Source organism: Marmota marmota, unplaced genomic scaffold, assembly GCF_001458135.2.
Source record: "Marmota marmota marmota unplaced genomic scaffold, marMar, whole genome shotgun sequence".
Lineage (NCBI taxonomy): Eukaryota > Metazoa > Chordata > Mammalia > Rodentia > Sciuridae > Marmota > Marmota marmota.
In genome coordinates, this window is record NW_026000093.1 from 37,281,877 (window position 1) to 37,299,802 (window position 17,926).

The window sequence follows — 17,926 nt, forward strand, 5'->3', positions numbered from 1 at the left end:
GAGGGGAGGGGAGGGGAGGGGAGATAGTAGAGGATAGGAGAGGCAGCAGAACACAACAGACACTAGTATGGCAATATGTAAATCAATGGATGTGTAACTGATGTGATTCTGCAATCTGTATATGGGGTAAAAATGGGAGTTCATAACCCACTTGAATCAAAGTGTGAAATATGATATATCAAGAAACATGTAATGTTTTGAACAACCAACAATAAAAAAAAATAAAAATTAAAATAAAAAAAATTAAAAAAAATAAAATGTGTAGAATGTTATTCATTGATAATTCTCTAAATACCCATTGTTGTGGTCTTAAATACGCCTATATGGTAGCTATATTATTTTTTACCAAATATGACACTTTTAGTAGTGAGCATTAGACATATAATGATAATCTTTACTATTGAGATTTTACTTTTTCCAAAATTTAGGGACTTCTAGGACATTATGAATGAGAACATATAAACCGAAGTTGTGAAAAATGCCTAGTAACAGTTGTATGAAATGTACTTAGCAATTCTGAGATATATATGAATTTGGAAAGCACATGCTATGAAATTACTTGACTTAAAAATTACTGTTAAGCCAGGCACGGTAACAATGTCTGTAATCCCAGTGCCTGGGAGGCTGAGACAGGAGGATCATGAGTTCAAAGCCAGCCTCAGCAAAGGGGAGGCACTAAGCATCTCAGTGAGACCCTGTTTCTAAATAAAATACAAAATAGGGCTGGGTGTGTGGGTGAGTTCAATCCCTGGTTCAAAAAATAAAATAAAAAATTACTGTTGAGTATATATTCATTCAGAATATAAGGCAAAAACCATTAGATTGCCTTGTAAATTTTGTAATAGTGTGCTAAACTTCAATCAGTATTTATTATTTCAAGAATTTGGGGGCATAGCACTATGGAATATAATTCAGTATGAAACTGGCAGATTAAATAGAAATAAAATATTAACATATATGACACCTGTGATAACTAACTACAGTGACTAAACACAAAGAGAGTCAATTCTTGGGCTTTTTAAAGAGCAAATACTTAAATTCAGCTATGTACTCTTTTCTTTTGCAGATTGCAGATTTTGGTTTATCAAAATGGCGCATGATGTCTCTCTCACAATCACGAAGTAACAAATCTGCTCCAGAAGGAGGGACAATTATCTATATGCCACCTGAAAACTATGAACCTGGACAGAAATCAAGGGCCAGTGTCAAACATGATATATATAGGTACTGCATCTTGTCTAAAACATAAGATTAATCAACCAGAATTTTGAAACGTTAAAGTATGATTTTTTCATTCTTCTTCCGTAATTGTGGTGAACATAAATTAGAAACCACAGTAATTAATATTTTTCAAATTAAAGGTGCTGTCCTTTAAGAAACTTTTATATTCTTTAAAAAAATGTTAAAAGTTCTTCTATTAATTTGTAATATGTACTCAAATGTTCTTATCATATGCCCTGGGGAGGCATAGAGAAACTGATTCCTCATAGCTTAGCTTTAAATTTTTCAACCTTTTAATCTCTGTTATCTGTTCATATTTTCAGAAAAATGAATGAGCTTATAAATGTACTGGGGATTTTTCTATTTTAAGAATCCCTGATGTTTGTAAATGTGTGCCAAAGGAATCATTGTTTGATAAAATCGTGTTTTTGTGTTTCAATGCAAATTACTTATAATCTCATAATACAGTAATAAGTATAATACATTGTTCTTGGTAGTGGTTGTTTGACAGGAGAAAAGGAAAGTGATAATTTTTAATGCATAGAATTAGGGGTGGGTGCATTCACTTCATGTATAAGTTAAACTAGTGTCTTTTCACATGATAATTTATGCAAAATCAGACATTTACCATGAACACATTTTATGTCCCTTTAAAAGAACTTTTTTCTATCTTTAAAAAATAATCTATCTGATAAATACAAAGATGCTTTTTAGCAATTAATGCTATAGCTCTACAAAAAAAAACTGTAGAGTTAATTAATCTTTTCCAAAAAGATTTTAATTTTTGTTACTTCTAATTAAATCCAATGCCAACCAATCCATATTAGTGACTGCATTAAAACACCAGGTATAAATCTTGTACATTCACACTATTGTATGAATAAATATTCTTTTTATATTCTGTTCCCTGATATTTTTAGCTGATTTTATATATTATTCTGAGGAAAGGGAACAAAAATATTTACATATTCTAGCCAACAATTCTTGAAAGCTGATTTGATTTTGTAAAAAAAAGACCAACTTAAATCTACTTATTCATTTTGTGAATTATGCCATTATGTTCAATTTTGGTATTCCCTGTCAGGGAAAATGAGGAAATATTATTTCTTGATTTGAGTGTGCATTTCCTCTGTAATCTTCACTCTCCCTCTAAGACTGTGTGTCAGTACCTAATTGATTCAATGTGTCCATTTTGGATGCACAGTTAATTTGGTAGTGCAGTAAAATTTCTATATCCTACTTAATCATTGATCCCAAATATAAGCTTAGTGAACCCTAAGTGATTTACAATCAAAGTTTAATTGTAAGCAGAATATTTTCAGAATAAAAGGTCAACAGAGTAGGGCTACATAAGACAGACATTTTTATGTTCTTTATTTTGTGTAAAAAGTAGAATCATGTAATTAGAGAGCATGGCTTACCTGAGTATTCAGGAATGACAATTAATTGTCCTCTAAAAAGGTAACTTTAAACTTTTATTACAGTAAATTCCTGGATGTTTTCAAGTTAAGATTAATTCCCATTCAAAATAAAATGCTTTGTATGAGCATTCATCCTCTTAGTTGCATGTGGTGATTCTTTAAGCAGCATTTCAACCACCTTCACTTTAAGAAATGTTATCTGCACAGTCTGCTTTTAAATTAGTGCTGTTTTAATTTATTATGCAAAGCTCACATATAACATATAATATGTAAATCACATTTAATTTAAAATAAATGTTTTTATTTTAAACAGCTATGCAGTTATCATGTGGGAAGTGTTATCCAGAAAACAGCCTTTTGAAGGTAACTTACTCTGACTTCCTTATTCTTGGTAGCATCAGGTTGTTAGGCCACACTCAGAACTATCTAAAGCTTATCTTATTTTAAATCTATAACTTATTTCATACAAAAAGCACTATAAAAATATAGCAGTTTATTAATTATGCATATCTGTGTACTCCAAAGTATACTGGATTAAAGATCTGTTCTGATTTCACCATATACTGGAGAGTGTACTGGATTAAAGATCAGAAATATCTAGATTCTAATTCTTGATCTGACAGTAATTAGCTCATGATCAAGCTTCTTGACTTCTCATTTTTTGTCTTCTATAAGAGTTATGAATAACTATTTCCAAGATCCATTCTATAAAAATTTAATTAATATTCCTTTTGGAAAGACTGCTAAACTTTGAAAAATAATGTCTTTTTCATTCTCTGATAATATTGTTTTTATTTGGAGGTTTATATAGGTCAGCTTGCTGTGTAACAATTTCGAAATCTCATTGGCTTACAAAGTAAACATTTATTTCTTATGCACATTAGATATTAGTCACTGTAACTCCTCTTGCCCTGCTAGGTTTCACTCAGCCCTACTGAGCTCTGCCCAGCTCTGCTCTACTCATGTCCCCTTGACAAAATCGCAAAACAGGGCCAAGCCCAGAATTAATGTAATGAGGAAGTAAATTCCTCCCACAGGAGGTGGACAGGTCTGACACTGCCCGGGAATTGCACATATTCCTTTTACAGAAAGGGGTAGGATGAATCATTCCTAGAATTTTAAGATTCCCTCATTTTCATTTGGCTAGATTGGGTGTCTAATATACTGGAGCATAATATCTTTCTACTTAATGACATATTTGTTTTGACAGAAGTCACCAATCCTTTGCAGATTATGTACAGTGTGTCTCAGGGACATCGACCTGACACTACTGAAGAAAGTTTGCCATTTGATATACCTCATCGAGCAGTCATGACCTCTCTAATAGAAAGTGGATGGGCACAAAATCCAGATGAAAGACCTTCTTTCTTAAGTGAGTATACAGTTTTAATCTGGACCCTTTGAATTACAGAAATAACCTAAAGAGTGTGAATAAAATATTGGAAATTATGCAAATTACCTGAGTAGCTCAAAGTTGTCTGAATTCTTTTCACCTTTATTACTCCTAGCACTTATATATAGGGACTGTTTCTAGAGAAGAATAGAGAATTTATAACAGAAAAGAGAAATTTCTGGCAGGAGTAACAGTTCCATTCATGTACTCAGCAAGTATTTGTTGAACACTTAGCATCTGACACCTACTCACTGGAATAAGCAACAAAAACAAATAAACAAAATATAACTTTTATAATATATTATAAATATATATAATATATATATATAATATATAATATATATATATTATAAATATATATATATATATAATAATAAATATATATATAATATATATATATAATAATAAATAAATATATATAATATATAATAATATTTTATAATATAAAATATTACTAACTTCCCGAGAGCTCACATTTAGTCAAAAAGGCAGAAAACAAACCAGGTACAGATTGTAAATTCTTATGAGACAATAAGCATGATAGTAGACTAGTTAAGGAAAGGGCTTTATAAGGAGCTGATAATTTGAATTGAGATTTGAAGCTTAAAAAATGCTAGTTATTCAAAAGCTGAAGGAAGAGTGTTTTAGTCTGAGAAAACAGCAAGATTCTGAGCCTAAAAGAAGAAAATGTTTCTATTTGTAGGCAACAAAAAGAAAGTCTATTTAGCTGGAATTTAGTGAGCAAGGAATGAAGTAAAGGAGGTGAGAATAGAGAGGTGATAAAGATGTTAGCCATCATAGAAGGTTAAATTTTTTTTCAAGTGTGATGGAAAGCCATCATAGTGTGTTTTGCAGGGAAGTATGTTCTGATTTAAGACTAGGTGAAATTACTCTTGCTGCTGTGTGGAAACTGGAGAAAGGCAAGAGTAGAAGCAAAGAGACCAGCTAGGAAGTCTTTCATTAATTGTCTAATAAGGTGATGATTCTGGAGATAGAAAAATTATACAGATTTAAGATGTATTTCAGAGGTACAGTGACAAAATTCTGATGAAAGACATCTAAATGTGAATGTAGGAGAAAATCTTCATGGCCTTGGTTTAAGCAGAGTTCAGAAGTTTGACATCAAAAACAGAATTTATAAAAACAATTAGTAATGGGACTTTAAAAAATTGGAAACTTTTACGCTTCAGAATGCACACTGAATCAGGAAAAGACAAGCTACAGACAGGGAAAACATATTGTATATCATGTATCTGATAAAAGGATTTGTATCTAGAAATATAAAGAACTCTGACAATTCAATAATTGGTCAAATAACACAATTTTAAAAATGAATAGAAGATTTGAATTTCACCAAAGGAATTATACAAATGATTAAAAAAATGAAAAGGTGATTAACATTATTAGAAAATACAGATTAAAACTACAAGGGCTGGGATTGTGGCTCAGAGGTAGAGCACTTGCCTAGCATATGTGAGGCACTGGGTTCGATTTTCAGCACTGCATATAAATAAATAAATGAATGAAATAAAGGTCCATCAACATCTAAAAATTTTTTTAAAAAAAAACTACATAAAAATACCATTACATATCTACTTAAATAACTGTAACTAAAAAGATACATAATAAGTGTTGACAGTGACATGAAGAAGCAAAACACTCATAGATAGTGGATAGGAATGTAATGTGGTTGTTTTAGTCAGCTTTTGCACTGCTGTGACTAAAAGGATCCAACCAGAACAATTTTAGGGGAGGAAAAGTTTATTTAAGGGCTCACAGTTTCAGAGGTTTTAGTTCATAGAAAGCCGGTTCCATTCCTCAGGGCTCAAGGTGAGGCAGGACATCATGTGGCACAGGGAAGCAGCTCACATAATGATCATGAAGCAGCGAGAGAGGTTTCCACTTGCCAGACAAATATATACCCCAAATGCACTCCCCCAGTTCCCACCTCCTCCAGCCACACCCTACCACTTCAGTTACCACTCAGTTAATGCCTATCAGGGGATTAATTCACTAATTGGGTTAAGATTCTTAAAATCCAATTATTTCTCCTCTGAACCTCTCGCATTGTCTCACCCATGAGCTTCTGGGGGACACTCACATCCAAACCAGCCATGGGGAAAATGGTTTGGAAGTTTATTAACAATGAAAAATAAGTTTACTGTGCAACCCTGTAATTCCACTCACAGGTAGTTACCTAAGAGAAATAAAAACATGTTCATACAAAGACTTTTATATGAATAATCATTGTAGCATTATTCAGATTGCCAACAAGTGGAAAGCATCATAATTACTGATACTACTATAATAATATGCAAATTTGTTGCTCAAGGGAGAAACTAGGGCTCCTTGTATAAAATTGAACTTCATTCACAGACAGTCTGGACTGAGTAGAGATTATTGACAATAAAGAGTCAAGTACCCATATTAGACCTCTGAGCCATTCAAGCACTTAGAAACATGAGTAGAAGAAGAAGAAAAGAAATTAAAAATTAGAAGAAATAGAAAGTGTAGTCTCTTGTATCTCAGAAGCCACAAGAAGAAAAGTTTCGGGGAGGAAATACCAGTCAGCCATGTTTAATCTGTCAAGAATGTCTAACTTTATGCCAGTAATAAAAATTCTTTAAAAAAAGCTGGCTGTCATTAGTTTAACTTAGGGCTTTATGACTTAAATGTTCACATTTTAACTTAATGATTACAATCAATCTGAACTCAAATTATGATTTGTTTTTTCTTATCTAGAGTGTTTAATAGAGCTTGAGCCAGTTCTGAGAACATATGAAGAGATAACTTTTCTTGAAGCTGTTATTCAGCTAAAGAAAACAAAGGTAAATTGCCCTATGAAATGCTAGAAATTGGAACTTTAAACAACTCTCTGTGACTTATGAAGTTTTTAGATTAGTTTTTATCTATATACTTTACACAGATATGGGTTATAGTTTTAAGACAGGAGAATTTATCAGAGACTTTGAATACTACCTTTCCCTGTCACCACAGGGTTTTTCTGTCTTTTTCAGAAATGACCAACTTCAGATTTAACATGTCCAGAATCTTCATATATCAGCTGTAAATTTAAAATGTGTAATGAAAGGCCATCTATATATGTAATGAGTGTGAATATCACACAGGGGTGGTTGTGTATGTGTGTTTTAATTTACATTTACCTTCCTTAAGTTTTAATATCTACAAAGTAGTAGATACCTGGGTTCTTGGATTTATCATTTTATTCATTATAATTGGGTTTTTTTGAGATTTATTGTCAAGATAAGTTACAGAATTTTATTATAATTGAAGCCCCAAAATATATCTTTAATTGCTTGGGGTTAAACATGTTTTGTTTGCTTGTTTGTTTTGTTTTGTTTTTATTTTCTCACTCAAATAGTCCTTGTTGCTTGGACAAAAGTAGCACTAGAAGTTAATGTGAATTACCTAGGACAGTTGTTTGATCACTCTGGCTCCTGTGGATCAGAAGAACATAAAGGACTGTTACTCTAGGGTTTTCTGATTATTTAAAATTGTTTAAAAAGCTGCTGTAGTCCTTTAGGGCTGAGTAAGGATGGATTAGCATTTGCTAGGTCTCATTAAATTGCACTTAATATTTGATAATAAAAACCACCAGTTTGGGGCCGGGGATGTGGCTCAAGCGGTAACGCGCTCGCCTGGCATGCGCGGGGCGCTGGGTTCGATCCTCAACACCACATAAAAATAAAATAAAGATGTTGTGTCCACCGAAATCAATCTCTCTCTCTCTCTCTCTCTCTCTCTCTCTCTCTCTCTCTCTCTCTCTCTCTCTNTAAAATTCTCTCTCTCTCTCTCTCTCTCTCTCTCTCTCTGTCTAAAAAAAAAAAGACATCAGTTAGCCAAACTCTTAGGTTATGGAACAAGCACAGTCTGCAGTTAACTTTATTACTAAATGAGACTGCTTTCTCCTTGTGATTCACTACATCTTTTAACATAACCTTTAGTTTAGTTTAAAAGGAAATACAAAGGAAACAACTAATCCAACTGAAAATTTGTGGTAGCAATATTCATGCCTGAGTTTTGGCAGGAACTTAAAAAGGAACTACTGTTTTTGAGATCTTTTGATAAACTTTTCACTAACTCTCTCACTTCTTTTTTATGCAGGGATTGGGGGTGGGTACCAGGGATTGAACTCAGGGGCACTCCACCCCTGAGCCACATCCCCAGTCCAATTTTTTTTTATTTAGAAACAGGGTCTCACTGAGTTTCTTAGCATCTTGCTTTTGCTGAGGCTGGCTTTGAACTCAGGATCCTTCTGCTTCAGCCTCCTGAGCCACTGAGATTACAGGCGTGCGCAGGGCTTGACTCCCTCACTTCTGAGAAATCCTTTCCAGAGCGTACCAGTTTCTCCACTTGACAGATACAAACCTCAGAAAATATCTCTTTCTGCCTAATTATTTCAGTTCCTTTTTTTCTCCTTAAAATTTTTTCTTGTCCTTCCAAACAAAGCTGGATGGAAGGGCCTATTGTCTTAGTTATGAAGGGGAAGTTTCAAGAGGATGATGGCCAGTGTCTCACTGGGGGATTCTTCTGTCCAGAGGAATCCAAGCCACCATAAATGGCCACCTAAATCTTATTATCTCAAATAATTAACAAATAATAAAACACAAACACTCAGAATATATATTTACAAAAGTGAAGCCCTTAATAAATCTAGTCCACATGGGTTCTTGAACTAGACAAAGACAAAATGGCTCCAGTATTTTATTTAAGGGAGTACGTCAAAGGCAGGGGTAGTTTCAAGGGTGAAGTCTTACTTTCCTGATGTCTTGTGGTCAGCAGATTTATTGACATCTTGGCAGGTCACACCCATCTCAGGTGCCCTGTGGGATTTTGGGCAGAGCTTGAGGGGGAGGTTCACCTGCATCAGTCGATCAGTCCCTGAGGGGTGCTACAGGGAGTTAGCAATGCCAGACCTGTCCCCTCATTAGGCTACTACGCACAAGAGTCCACACACAGCCGTTGGACGGCTCGTGACAGTTACGAGAACCATTCCAGATCATTTTTGTTTCTAGCACTAGGATTCTATATATAACATTAAGTTTTAAAGAAATTTTGGCCTTTAAAGTAAAGTATATATTTTCAGGTACATTAATACCATTTAGTAATAGCATTGCTTTCTTCAGTGTTTTTAAGTTGCAGTATTGCTTTCACTTAGAGTTGTTATAGTTTGGGGTGTTTTGGTTTGGTTTGGTTTTCTCTTTAAACCCTTGTATCATTCTGTGAAGCTGCTAAAGCGAAAATATCATCTGATTTTGACAGATTAGATATCTAAGGTATAGAGAAGTTGTCACTTAAATAACACCTCACATAGCTAGTTAATAGCAGGGCCAACCACAGAATACAAATATAATAAGATTTTTCATAAAGAAATTTCTGAAAATGAAGATCACTATCGAGAGTGACTTATTTTGTTTGCATTTCCTACATTTTTTTTTCCAATTTTTTGAACCAGCTCTTGTAATTCATGTTTTCACAGATAAATGCTTCCTACATCTTGAATAGTAAAACTTGAATAAAAAAAATTATTTCATTTCTTAGGGACTGATTTTACTGCTTGATAGGCAATTTGAATTATCACCTGGTCAGTTACTAATGCATATTTGGTTACATTTATAAGAAATGTTTTGTTCAAGTTACAGAAAACCTTACACAATGGACACATAGAATAAAACTAATTTTAAAGTTTCATATAAAAACGAATTTACGGGGATAAGGTTGTGGCTCAGTGTAGAGTACTTGCCTGGCAAGTGTGAGGCACTGAGTTCAATCCTCAGCACCTCATAAAATAAATAAATAAATAAACAAATGTCCATCGACAACTAAAAGAAATATTTTTTAAAAAACAAGTTTATGGATGTTTATTGAACTTCTGTGTACCAAATATTATAGTTAATATGTTGTATACACAGTTGAATAGGAATTTTTTACTTCTAATAGAACAGGTAGTCATAACTGAATAATGGAGAGCTGGGTGCAAAACTCAGCAGTTTTTAAAGTTCTGAAAAGCAGTTGGCATTATGTTTGTCTGAGGAAGAAAACAGACATATAGGTTGTTTTTCTGTTGTTTGACTGGTTTTTTGCAGTACTAAGTATTGAACACAGGGGTACTTTACCACTGAGCTACATCCGAGCCTTTTTTGTTTTTTACAAGTAATCATAGGTCCTGTTTGCATATATTACACTTAATTCTCCTTATAGTAATTGTATAAAACAGATATTATTATCTATAATTTATAGATATGATAAATTGAGATACATTCTCATGCTCCAGGTCAAATAGTTAGGCATTCTTGGATTCTGAACCACATCTGATTGGCTACTTGGCCTCCACCATTCCATTATAACATATTAGTTCCTTTACTCAGTCCAAGCCTTAGTTTCTTATCAATAAAACAAAAATAATAGTACAAACCCAGTGCATGAAACAGTTAATGCTAAATAATCATTGATAGAAAATGTGTGTATGTGTGTGCTACACACACACACACACCAAAATTTAATAAGTAATAATTTTTTTTTTAGTTGTAGATGGGCATGCTATTTTTATTTATTTATTTTTTTATGTGGTGCTGAGGATCGAACCCAGGGCCTCACGCATGCAAGGCAAATGCTGTACCACTGAGCTACAATCCCAGCCCAAGTACCTAATTCTTACCAGGCACTTTATATTTATTATCTCAATTTTTAGGGACAATCCTGCATGCAGGTATTATTTTAAAAATGAAGCCCTGAGACTCTGATCGATCAATAATCTGCTCAAGGCAACCAATTAATATGAGACATAATTCAAGGTTTCTCTATCTAAGGATATTTCCATTTTTTTATACTACCTCTGCCTATAAGTTATATACTGTGTTCTCAACCAATTTAGAGTTTGTTTCCATTGATTTTGTATACATATATAAAATGTGTTAAGTATGGGCTGGGGATGTGGCGCAAGTGGTAGCAGGCTCGCTTAGCATGTGTGAGGCACTGGGTTCGATTCTCAGCACCACATAAAAATAAAATAAAGATATTGTGTCCACCTAAAAAAAAACTAAAAAATAAATATTTTTTAAAAATGTGTTAAGTAGGTTGTATTTTACTTCTAATTTCCTAATTGCTTCCAATTAAAGTGCGTGTATGTGTTCATTCCAGTTACAGAGTGCCTCGAGTACTGTTCACTCATGTGACAAGAGGAAGGAGGTGTCTCTGAACATACCTGTAAATCATGGTCCCCAGGAGGTAAAAAAAAAAAATGCACACACACACATGCAAATGTACATTTTATACACACACACACACACACACACAAAAGTGAAAAATCACTAAGTCTAACCCCTTCTTTTAACAATAGGGAACTAAAGCTCTGGAAGCTTTTGGAATTTGGCAGCCCAGGGCAAACTTGAAATCAGCTTCTCTGATTCTCTTTCATCACTGATCCCATCAGATCATAAAATTTTTTTTCTTTGGCATTGACTTCTGTCCCTATCATTTTGTACAGTTAATAATGATCTAGGGTGTGTTATATGGGCAACTCATTGATTGTAACTCTACTACATTATTTATGCCGCCTAGTCCTTGCCTTTTATAGTAATTAATAAGAGAGAAAGTCTTTTTTTTTTTTTCCTCACCAAGAAGAAAGATTTCTTTTGGAGCACTCTTCCAGATTTATTTCATGAGTTGTTTTTTCAAAAATATATATATTCACTTCACAGATTCAGGAAAGTAATAATGCCTTCAAAAAAACCTAAAGCAGAATATGTGGTTTTTTAAGTCACTTTATATAAACCATCTCATTTGATCCTTGAGCCTATGCATGCATATTTGAGATAGACAGTACAAAGAATCAGAGAGCCAGAGAGTTAAATGCCTTGTCAAAGATTAGTCAGTAATTCCATGACAGAGCTAGGAGTAGAGTCAATTTCTCCATTACTTTTTCAAGGGTTTCCACTTCTTCTGATTGAAGGAACCTAATAATAAGCCATTGGGGTAAGTCAGTAGATAACCCAGATTCCAAATTTCTTATCCACTATTCAAGCCACTGGGCAAAGCCTCTGAGATCATATAGATTATACTGAAAAAAAATATTTCTAGTAATTGTTGCCCATCTCCTCCATTTGATAAGAAAATTAAGTTTGTATTTGTTGAGTATTTTATATATGTTCCTTTAATTCTCTAAGTTACAATCTGTTAATAGTTCTGAATCTTTGTAAACCAAAAGCAAGAACTGTTAGAAACTCAAGCTGTATAACTTAAAAAAAAAAAATTTTTATTACCCATTAGGAGTAGTCTCCCTAAACCTATTTATAATTTGTTTACTTTAGGAATCATGTGGATCCTCTCAGCTTCATAAAAGCAGTAGTTCTCCTGGAACCTCTAGGTCCCTGTCAACTCCCCAAGAAAACGACTTTTTATCTGGTACATTAATTTTTCAATCAGAATTGATTTCAAGTTTTCCATTTTCTTTCAAGGTCATATTCTTGGCAGGCAGTTATGGTTTGTATTGAATATACTTTCATATGTATTCATAACTCATTTTCTTAAATGACAAGGTCTAAAGATGTGAAGATAGCAGTGGCATGTTCAATACACACATTTAAGTATTAAAGGTGTTGTGTTAGATACTTGAAAAAAAAAAGTTCTTAACAAGAGAGGAGAAATGTTTGTAAGTTACCGCAGTATGAAATAGAAACAGATGTGGGGTTGGTAACTAGGGATTGAACACTGAGCACCTTACCATTGAGCCACATCTCAAGCCCTGAAACTTGCAATCCTTCTACCTAAGCCTCCCAAATCACTGATATTATAGACGTGCATCATTGCACCTAACATCAAGAGTAACACTCTTTACAGAGTACCACTCTTTACAGAGTACTTCAACAGCAGCTTTGAAAGGGAGGTAGTCTTCATTTTATAGATTAAGAACCCTCTGGATCACAGAGCTAGTAGCAGGCAAACCCAAGACTGGACTGAAGTCAGGTCCTTTAAGGAGGACTTTTATGTCACTCCGATACACCAAATTGTTATGATGACACCGTTTCTGGCCTGGACATCTAGTTATAAAGCAGAAGCATTCCAGACAAAAAGAACAACACAGAGGCCCAAGACCAAGAAGACAGACAACAGTGAGTACTTTGGTTTGGTTGATGAAGAGGGTGAACGAAAGAAGATAGATAAGTAGGCAGGGGAGTTATATCGTCCAGAATTCTGACACTCAACTTAGCTCCTTGGTATGTTGAATTGAGGAGGGAGTAATGTTGGAAAATTTTTGAGCAGGAATGTGTTATGATAAAATTCTTCAATGTAGGAGACTTTTACCAAAGTACTGGTAAGTGATTATGAAAACTGATCCAGAGTGAAAACAAGCAGAGATGGTGTGAGAATTATTATGGAGGCCTCACTGACAGGAGTTGTAACTTTTCACTTGAAGAAGTTAAGAAAGGAAAAAAAAAGATAAAGATAAACAAGTTGTTAAACCTGGTCCCTGGGTGAATATTAATGCTACTCACAAAAATAAGAGTTGAAGCAGGTCTTAGTGAATGATGATGGAAATTTTTAACTTTTTTTTTTTTTTAATTTGAGGTTCTAGCATTACATATGGAGGTGATGTCCAGTGGGCTGTTGAAAATGTAAAACCATATTCAACAATGACAGAAAATTTAATTACACAGATCTGAGAACACAGATGGACAATTGAGACTGAGTGAGGCTAGATAGAATTGGGAAAGGGTGGAAGATAAATGTCATATATAGATTGATACATTTAAAAATGTATAATATTAACTACATATTGACACACATATAGAGCTCATGTTTAAAGTGAAGTGGAAGGAAAAGAAGATAGAGAATAAATATGGGACTATGAGAAGAAATGAAATTCCACAGCTCATAATAAATATAGAATAGACAAGCACAGACAGAAGTATAGTAAGAACATATGGTATATACCCTTATTTGATCTAAAACCTGTTTATTTGCAGAATTAGTTTTCTGAGGCAACTTTATTTATTTAGTTAGTTATAGATGATGAACATAACATCTTCATTTTGTTTGTTTATTTTTGTGTGGTGCTGAGAATCGAACCCAGTGAGGCAAGAGCCACAACCCCAGCCCCTGAGGCAACTTTAATAGCAGTGAAAACCTAAGAGATTGGGGCCTACCTTCTATGCAACCAGAATGTTGATATTTTAGCTAATAGGAATATCTAAGGAATATTTCAGCCCTAATGAAGATCTTGTGTTTTATAGGAAAAACTCCAGACTACTCTTCTATGAATCTACATCAGTCAGTAAATCACAGTTGGGATAGTACTGTTGCTGCATCTCAGAGGGCTGTATTCTGTGATCACAAGACCACCCCTTGCTCTTCAACAATAATAAATTCATTCTTAACTGAGAGGTATTCAGGTAAATGTTTACCATGAGACATATTGTAAATGATGCCATCTTACCTCATAAGTATATATCCAGCAGATGCACTGGACAAGATATGTTTGTTGTGTTTCCTCAGTAAGATAAATAAATACATACCCTCTTAAGTAGGAAAACACTTTCAAACTGTGCTGACATAGTATCCCATGAACATCTAATTAAGAAGGAAGTGCTAACAGGAAGTATTACTTACTATGTCACTAAAGGTAAAGCTATTTTTTAATTTAACAAATATTCATATATCCTGTATATTTGAAAGAAATCAAAAAACAAAACCCGAAGAATAAAGGAATATTTTCCCCATGATTTATGGCATATAAAAGGGTAGTGCTTTTTCTGAAAGGTGAAGGAAAGATAATCCAGATCTCCATGTTTCCTGAAAAAATATACGGTGTCCCACATTAGCACAATCATACAAAAATTAGGTTTTATGCCTACTTTTTTTTTTTTAGTAATTTTAGTCATTGCTAAATATCCATCCTCACCTTTTTAATTGTTCATCCCTTACCTTTACAGAGCGTCTACAACCTGGTATAGCCCAACAGTGGATCCAGAGCAAAAGGGAAGACATTGTGAACCAAATGACTGAAGCCTGCCTTAACCAATCACTAGATGCCCTCCTGTCCAGGGACTTGATCATGAAGGAGGACTATGAACTTATTAGTACCAAACCTACAAGGACTTCAAAAGTTAGACAATTATTGGACACCAGTGACATCCAAGGAGAAGAATTTGCTAAAGTTATAGTACAAAAGTTGAAAGATAACAAACAAATGGGTCTTCAACCCTACCCAGAAATACTAGTGGTTTCCAGACTACCATCTTCAAATTTCCCTCAAAATAAAAGTTTATAAGTAAGTCTTTTTCAAGAAGAAAAGTCAGTTTATAGAAGATTATTTATATCTCTGTTACATTGACATTGTTTTTACAAAATCCATATGAGTATTACAAGCTTTACTGAAGATTTTTTTTTTTGGAGGGCAAATGTTATCTCCTTCCATGATATTGCAGTATTTTTTTAAGTTATCATAAGTAAAAAGTCTGCATTTTTGCTACATGTTTCAATTTTACATGTCTCTTTCATTAATTAGAACTATGTTTAGTGTAATAATGTTCTTGTACTTAAAAGTTGTCTTAAAGTATTGTGTGTTTCTGATAGAAGCCATTTGCACACTCATTTTCTCTGTGGATTATTTATTACTCATCTAAGATTTGATCTTTATGAAGTGTAGACCCTCTATAGACAAACCAGAAATAGCAAAGCATTCCTACTCTGTCTTCCCAGATTCAAATTCTCTCTAAAAAATCATTCATTCTAAACTCCATGTTCCAGGTTACATTTTTCCTATAAAACAGGATTATTTCAAGGAATACTCTTAATAGCATTATCTGCCCCGACTTTTTAAAATTTTTTGGGGGGGGCCTTTATTTTATTTATTTTATACGAGGTGCTGAGAATCGAATCCAGAGCCTCACACATGCTAAGCAAGTGCTCTACCGCTGAGCTACAACCTCACCCCCCTGCCCCAACTTTTAACCTCAGCCCTACCCACTGTCAATAACAACCAAGTTCACTAAGGTTAGCAGCCTGATGTGTATTCTCATGCACCTCTTCTTGCTCATAACAAAGTATATGCTAATTTGAGAGAAGGTCATTTCTTAATATTATTATCTTTAAACATCATCCTGCAGCCTACTTTTTGCATTTAGTAGAACAGCATGTATAACTGTCCAGATCAAATATAGATCTAACTATTTAATTGCTGCACAGTATTCAGACTGCTTTTTTTCTTTTTTCTTCTTCACCCCAACTGTAGCCCAATCAGTAAAGGTACAATGTGAACGTTTTTTTAATAATGGGCTATATCACTAAATGAAAACCTACAAGGAATAGTAGCCTTTTCCTGAAAAACATCTAACAAAATCAGTAAAAAGTAAGATACAAGATAAATTTGAAAGTACAAATTTTCAAGAAACCCCAGACCCATAACTTGAAAAAAAAAAAACAATAAAAAAATAAAAGAAATTAACTGGAAGAAAAACGAATAAAAGAAATTTGATGGCATTAAGGCAATTAAAAATTTTTTTATTTAAAATAACTCTTTCAATCTCCTGTAGTATTTCATTAACCTTTGCTGTCTCCTTATGTGCCTTTGAGAAGTATGGAAGTTGATAGGGAAAAATGAAAACTAATTAGTTAATTAACCGCACAGCTACCTAGTAACTCTAAAAAGTGATAATGTAAAGGTTTAATTTGGGAAACATTAAGTAGAAGAAAAAAAATTTCTTTTGGAGGCTTTCCCTTTCTTCTCTATATATTCTTTTTAAAATTTTTTTTATATTGATGGCCTCAAACTGACTTATGTTGATTTGGGGGTGGTATATGTGAGTTGATAAAATGAGCTTTGCCCTGCATTTTCCATTTTCTTCAAAGATCTAAAACCTCATCAACTCTCTGCTACGGCTATGTGCTTACCGCACACTTTCTCCCATGGATCACTGTGTGAAGGACACAGATATAGTCATCCATCATCAGCTCTTCAAACTCTACATGAATAACAACATATTGATTAATAAGAAGATGGTGTCAAGGATCAGAGTGAATCTGCAATGAACTTGCATCCTTTCATAGAATTGTTAGAATCTCCGCAACTGATTTTCATGATGATCCATATTTAAAAATATAGTGATGCTTTGGGAGAAGGTGAGACAGTATGCTCAAGGCCAGTCAATACAGAACAGGGTCAGGCACATACAGTGGCCCCTTTCTAAATAACCCTTTAATGAATAATTAATCAGTGGAATAGAAGCTGGAGAAGAAAAGAGGGCATTTCACTTTAATCACATTTCCCAAAATGTAGTACAAGTACAGCTAATAGTGAATGGGGTTAAGAAGTACACAGATATAACACTAAACAACATTTGAATCATATAGTAAATGAGTTTCATTCAGTCCATTTTGGAGCCTTCTGATCAAGAGAAATGTCTTAATTTTGTGCTATCATCTTTTGATCTCCCTTAACAGAACTTCAGAAATAATATTAGCAAGGGCCTGGGGTTACAAATTACAGCTCAGTGGTAGAGCGCTTGCCTACCATGTTTGAGGCACTGGGTTCGATCCTCAGCATCACATAAAAATAAATAGAACAAAGGTATTGTGTCTATCTACAACTTTAAAAATACTTAAGAAAAGAATAATAGCAAGAATTTTGTAATTATTTTAAACTGTATTTCCTTTGAAAACAAATCACGTTTGACAAATAGTCCTGGTTTTTATGTTTGTAATATATAAAGTTTTATAATATTCAAATAAAAAGACACTTTGAAATAGAAATTGTAAATAGGTGGTACATGAGTATGCCAACAATCACACAGAAGTAGTAGAACAATGAGTTGGATTCAGTCTCTAGGACATTGACACCAGATTTTTTTTTTTTTTTTTTTTTTTTTTTTTT

The 17,926-nt window shown here is 33.8% G+C and overlaps 1 protein-coding gene across 1 annotated transcript in view; it reads left to right on the plus strand.

The window, feature by feature from the left end:
* The window catches only part of Ripk2 (receptor interacting serine/threonine kinase 2), a 38,969-nt gene extending 23,443 nt beyond the window's left edge, over positions 1-15,526 (plus strand). The window contains exons 3-10 of the mRNA XM_015485729.2: positions 1,067-1,224; positions 2,956-3,005; positions 3,853-4,014; positions 6,778-6,863; positions 11,197-11,283; positions 12,366-12,459; positions 14,289-14,447; positions 14,988-15,526. Coding sequence (XP_015341215.2) covers positions 1,067-1,224; positions 2,956-3,005; positions 3,853-4,014; positions 6,778-6,863; positions 11,197-11,283; positions 12,366-12,459; positions 14,289-14,447; positions 14,988-15,325 — 1,134 coding nt within the window. The 3' untranslated portion in view covers positions 15,326-15,526. The remainder of the gene's footprint in view (positions 1-1,066; positions 1,225-2,955; positions 3,006-3,852; positions 4,015-6,777; positions 6,864-11,196; positions 11,284-12,365; positions 12,460-14,288; positions 14,448-14,987) is intronic.
* Positions 15,527-17,926: the final 2,400 nt, after the last annotated feature.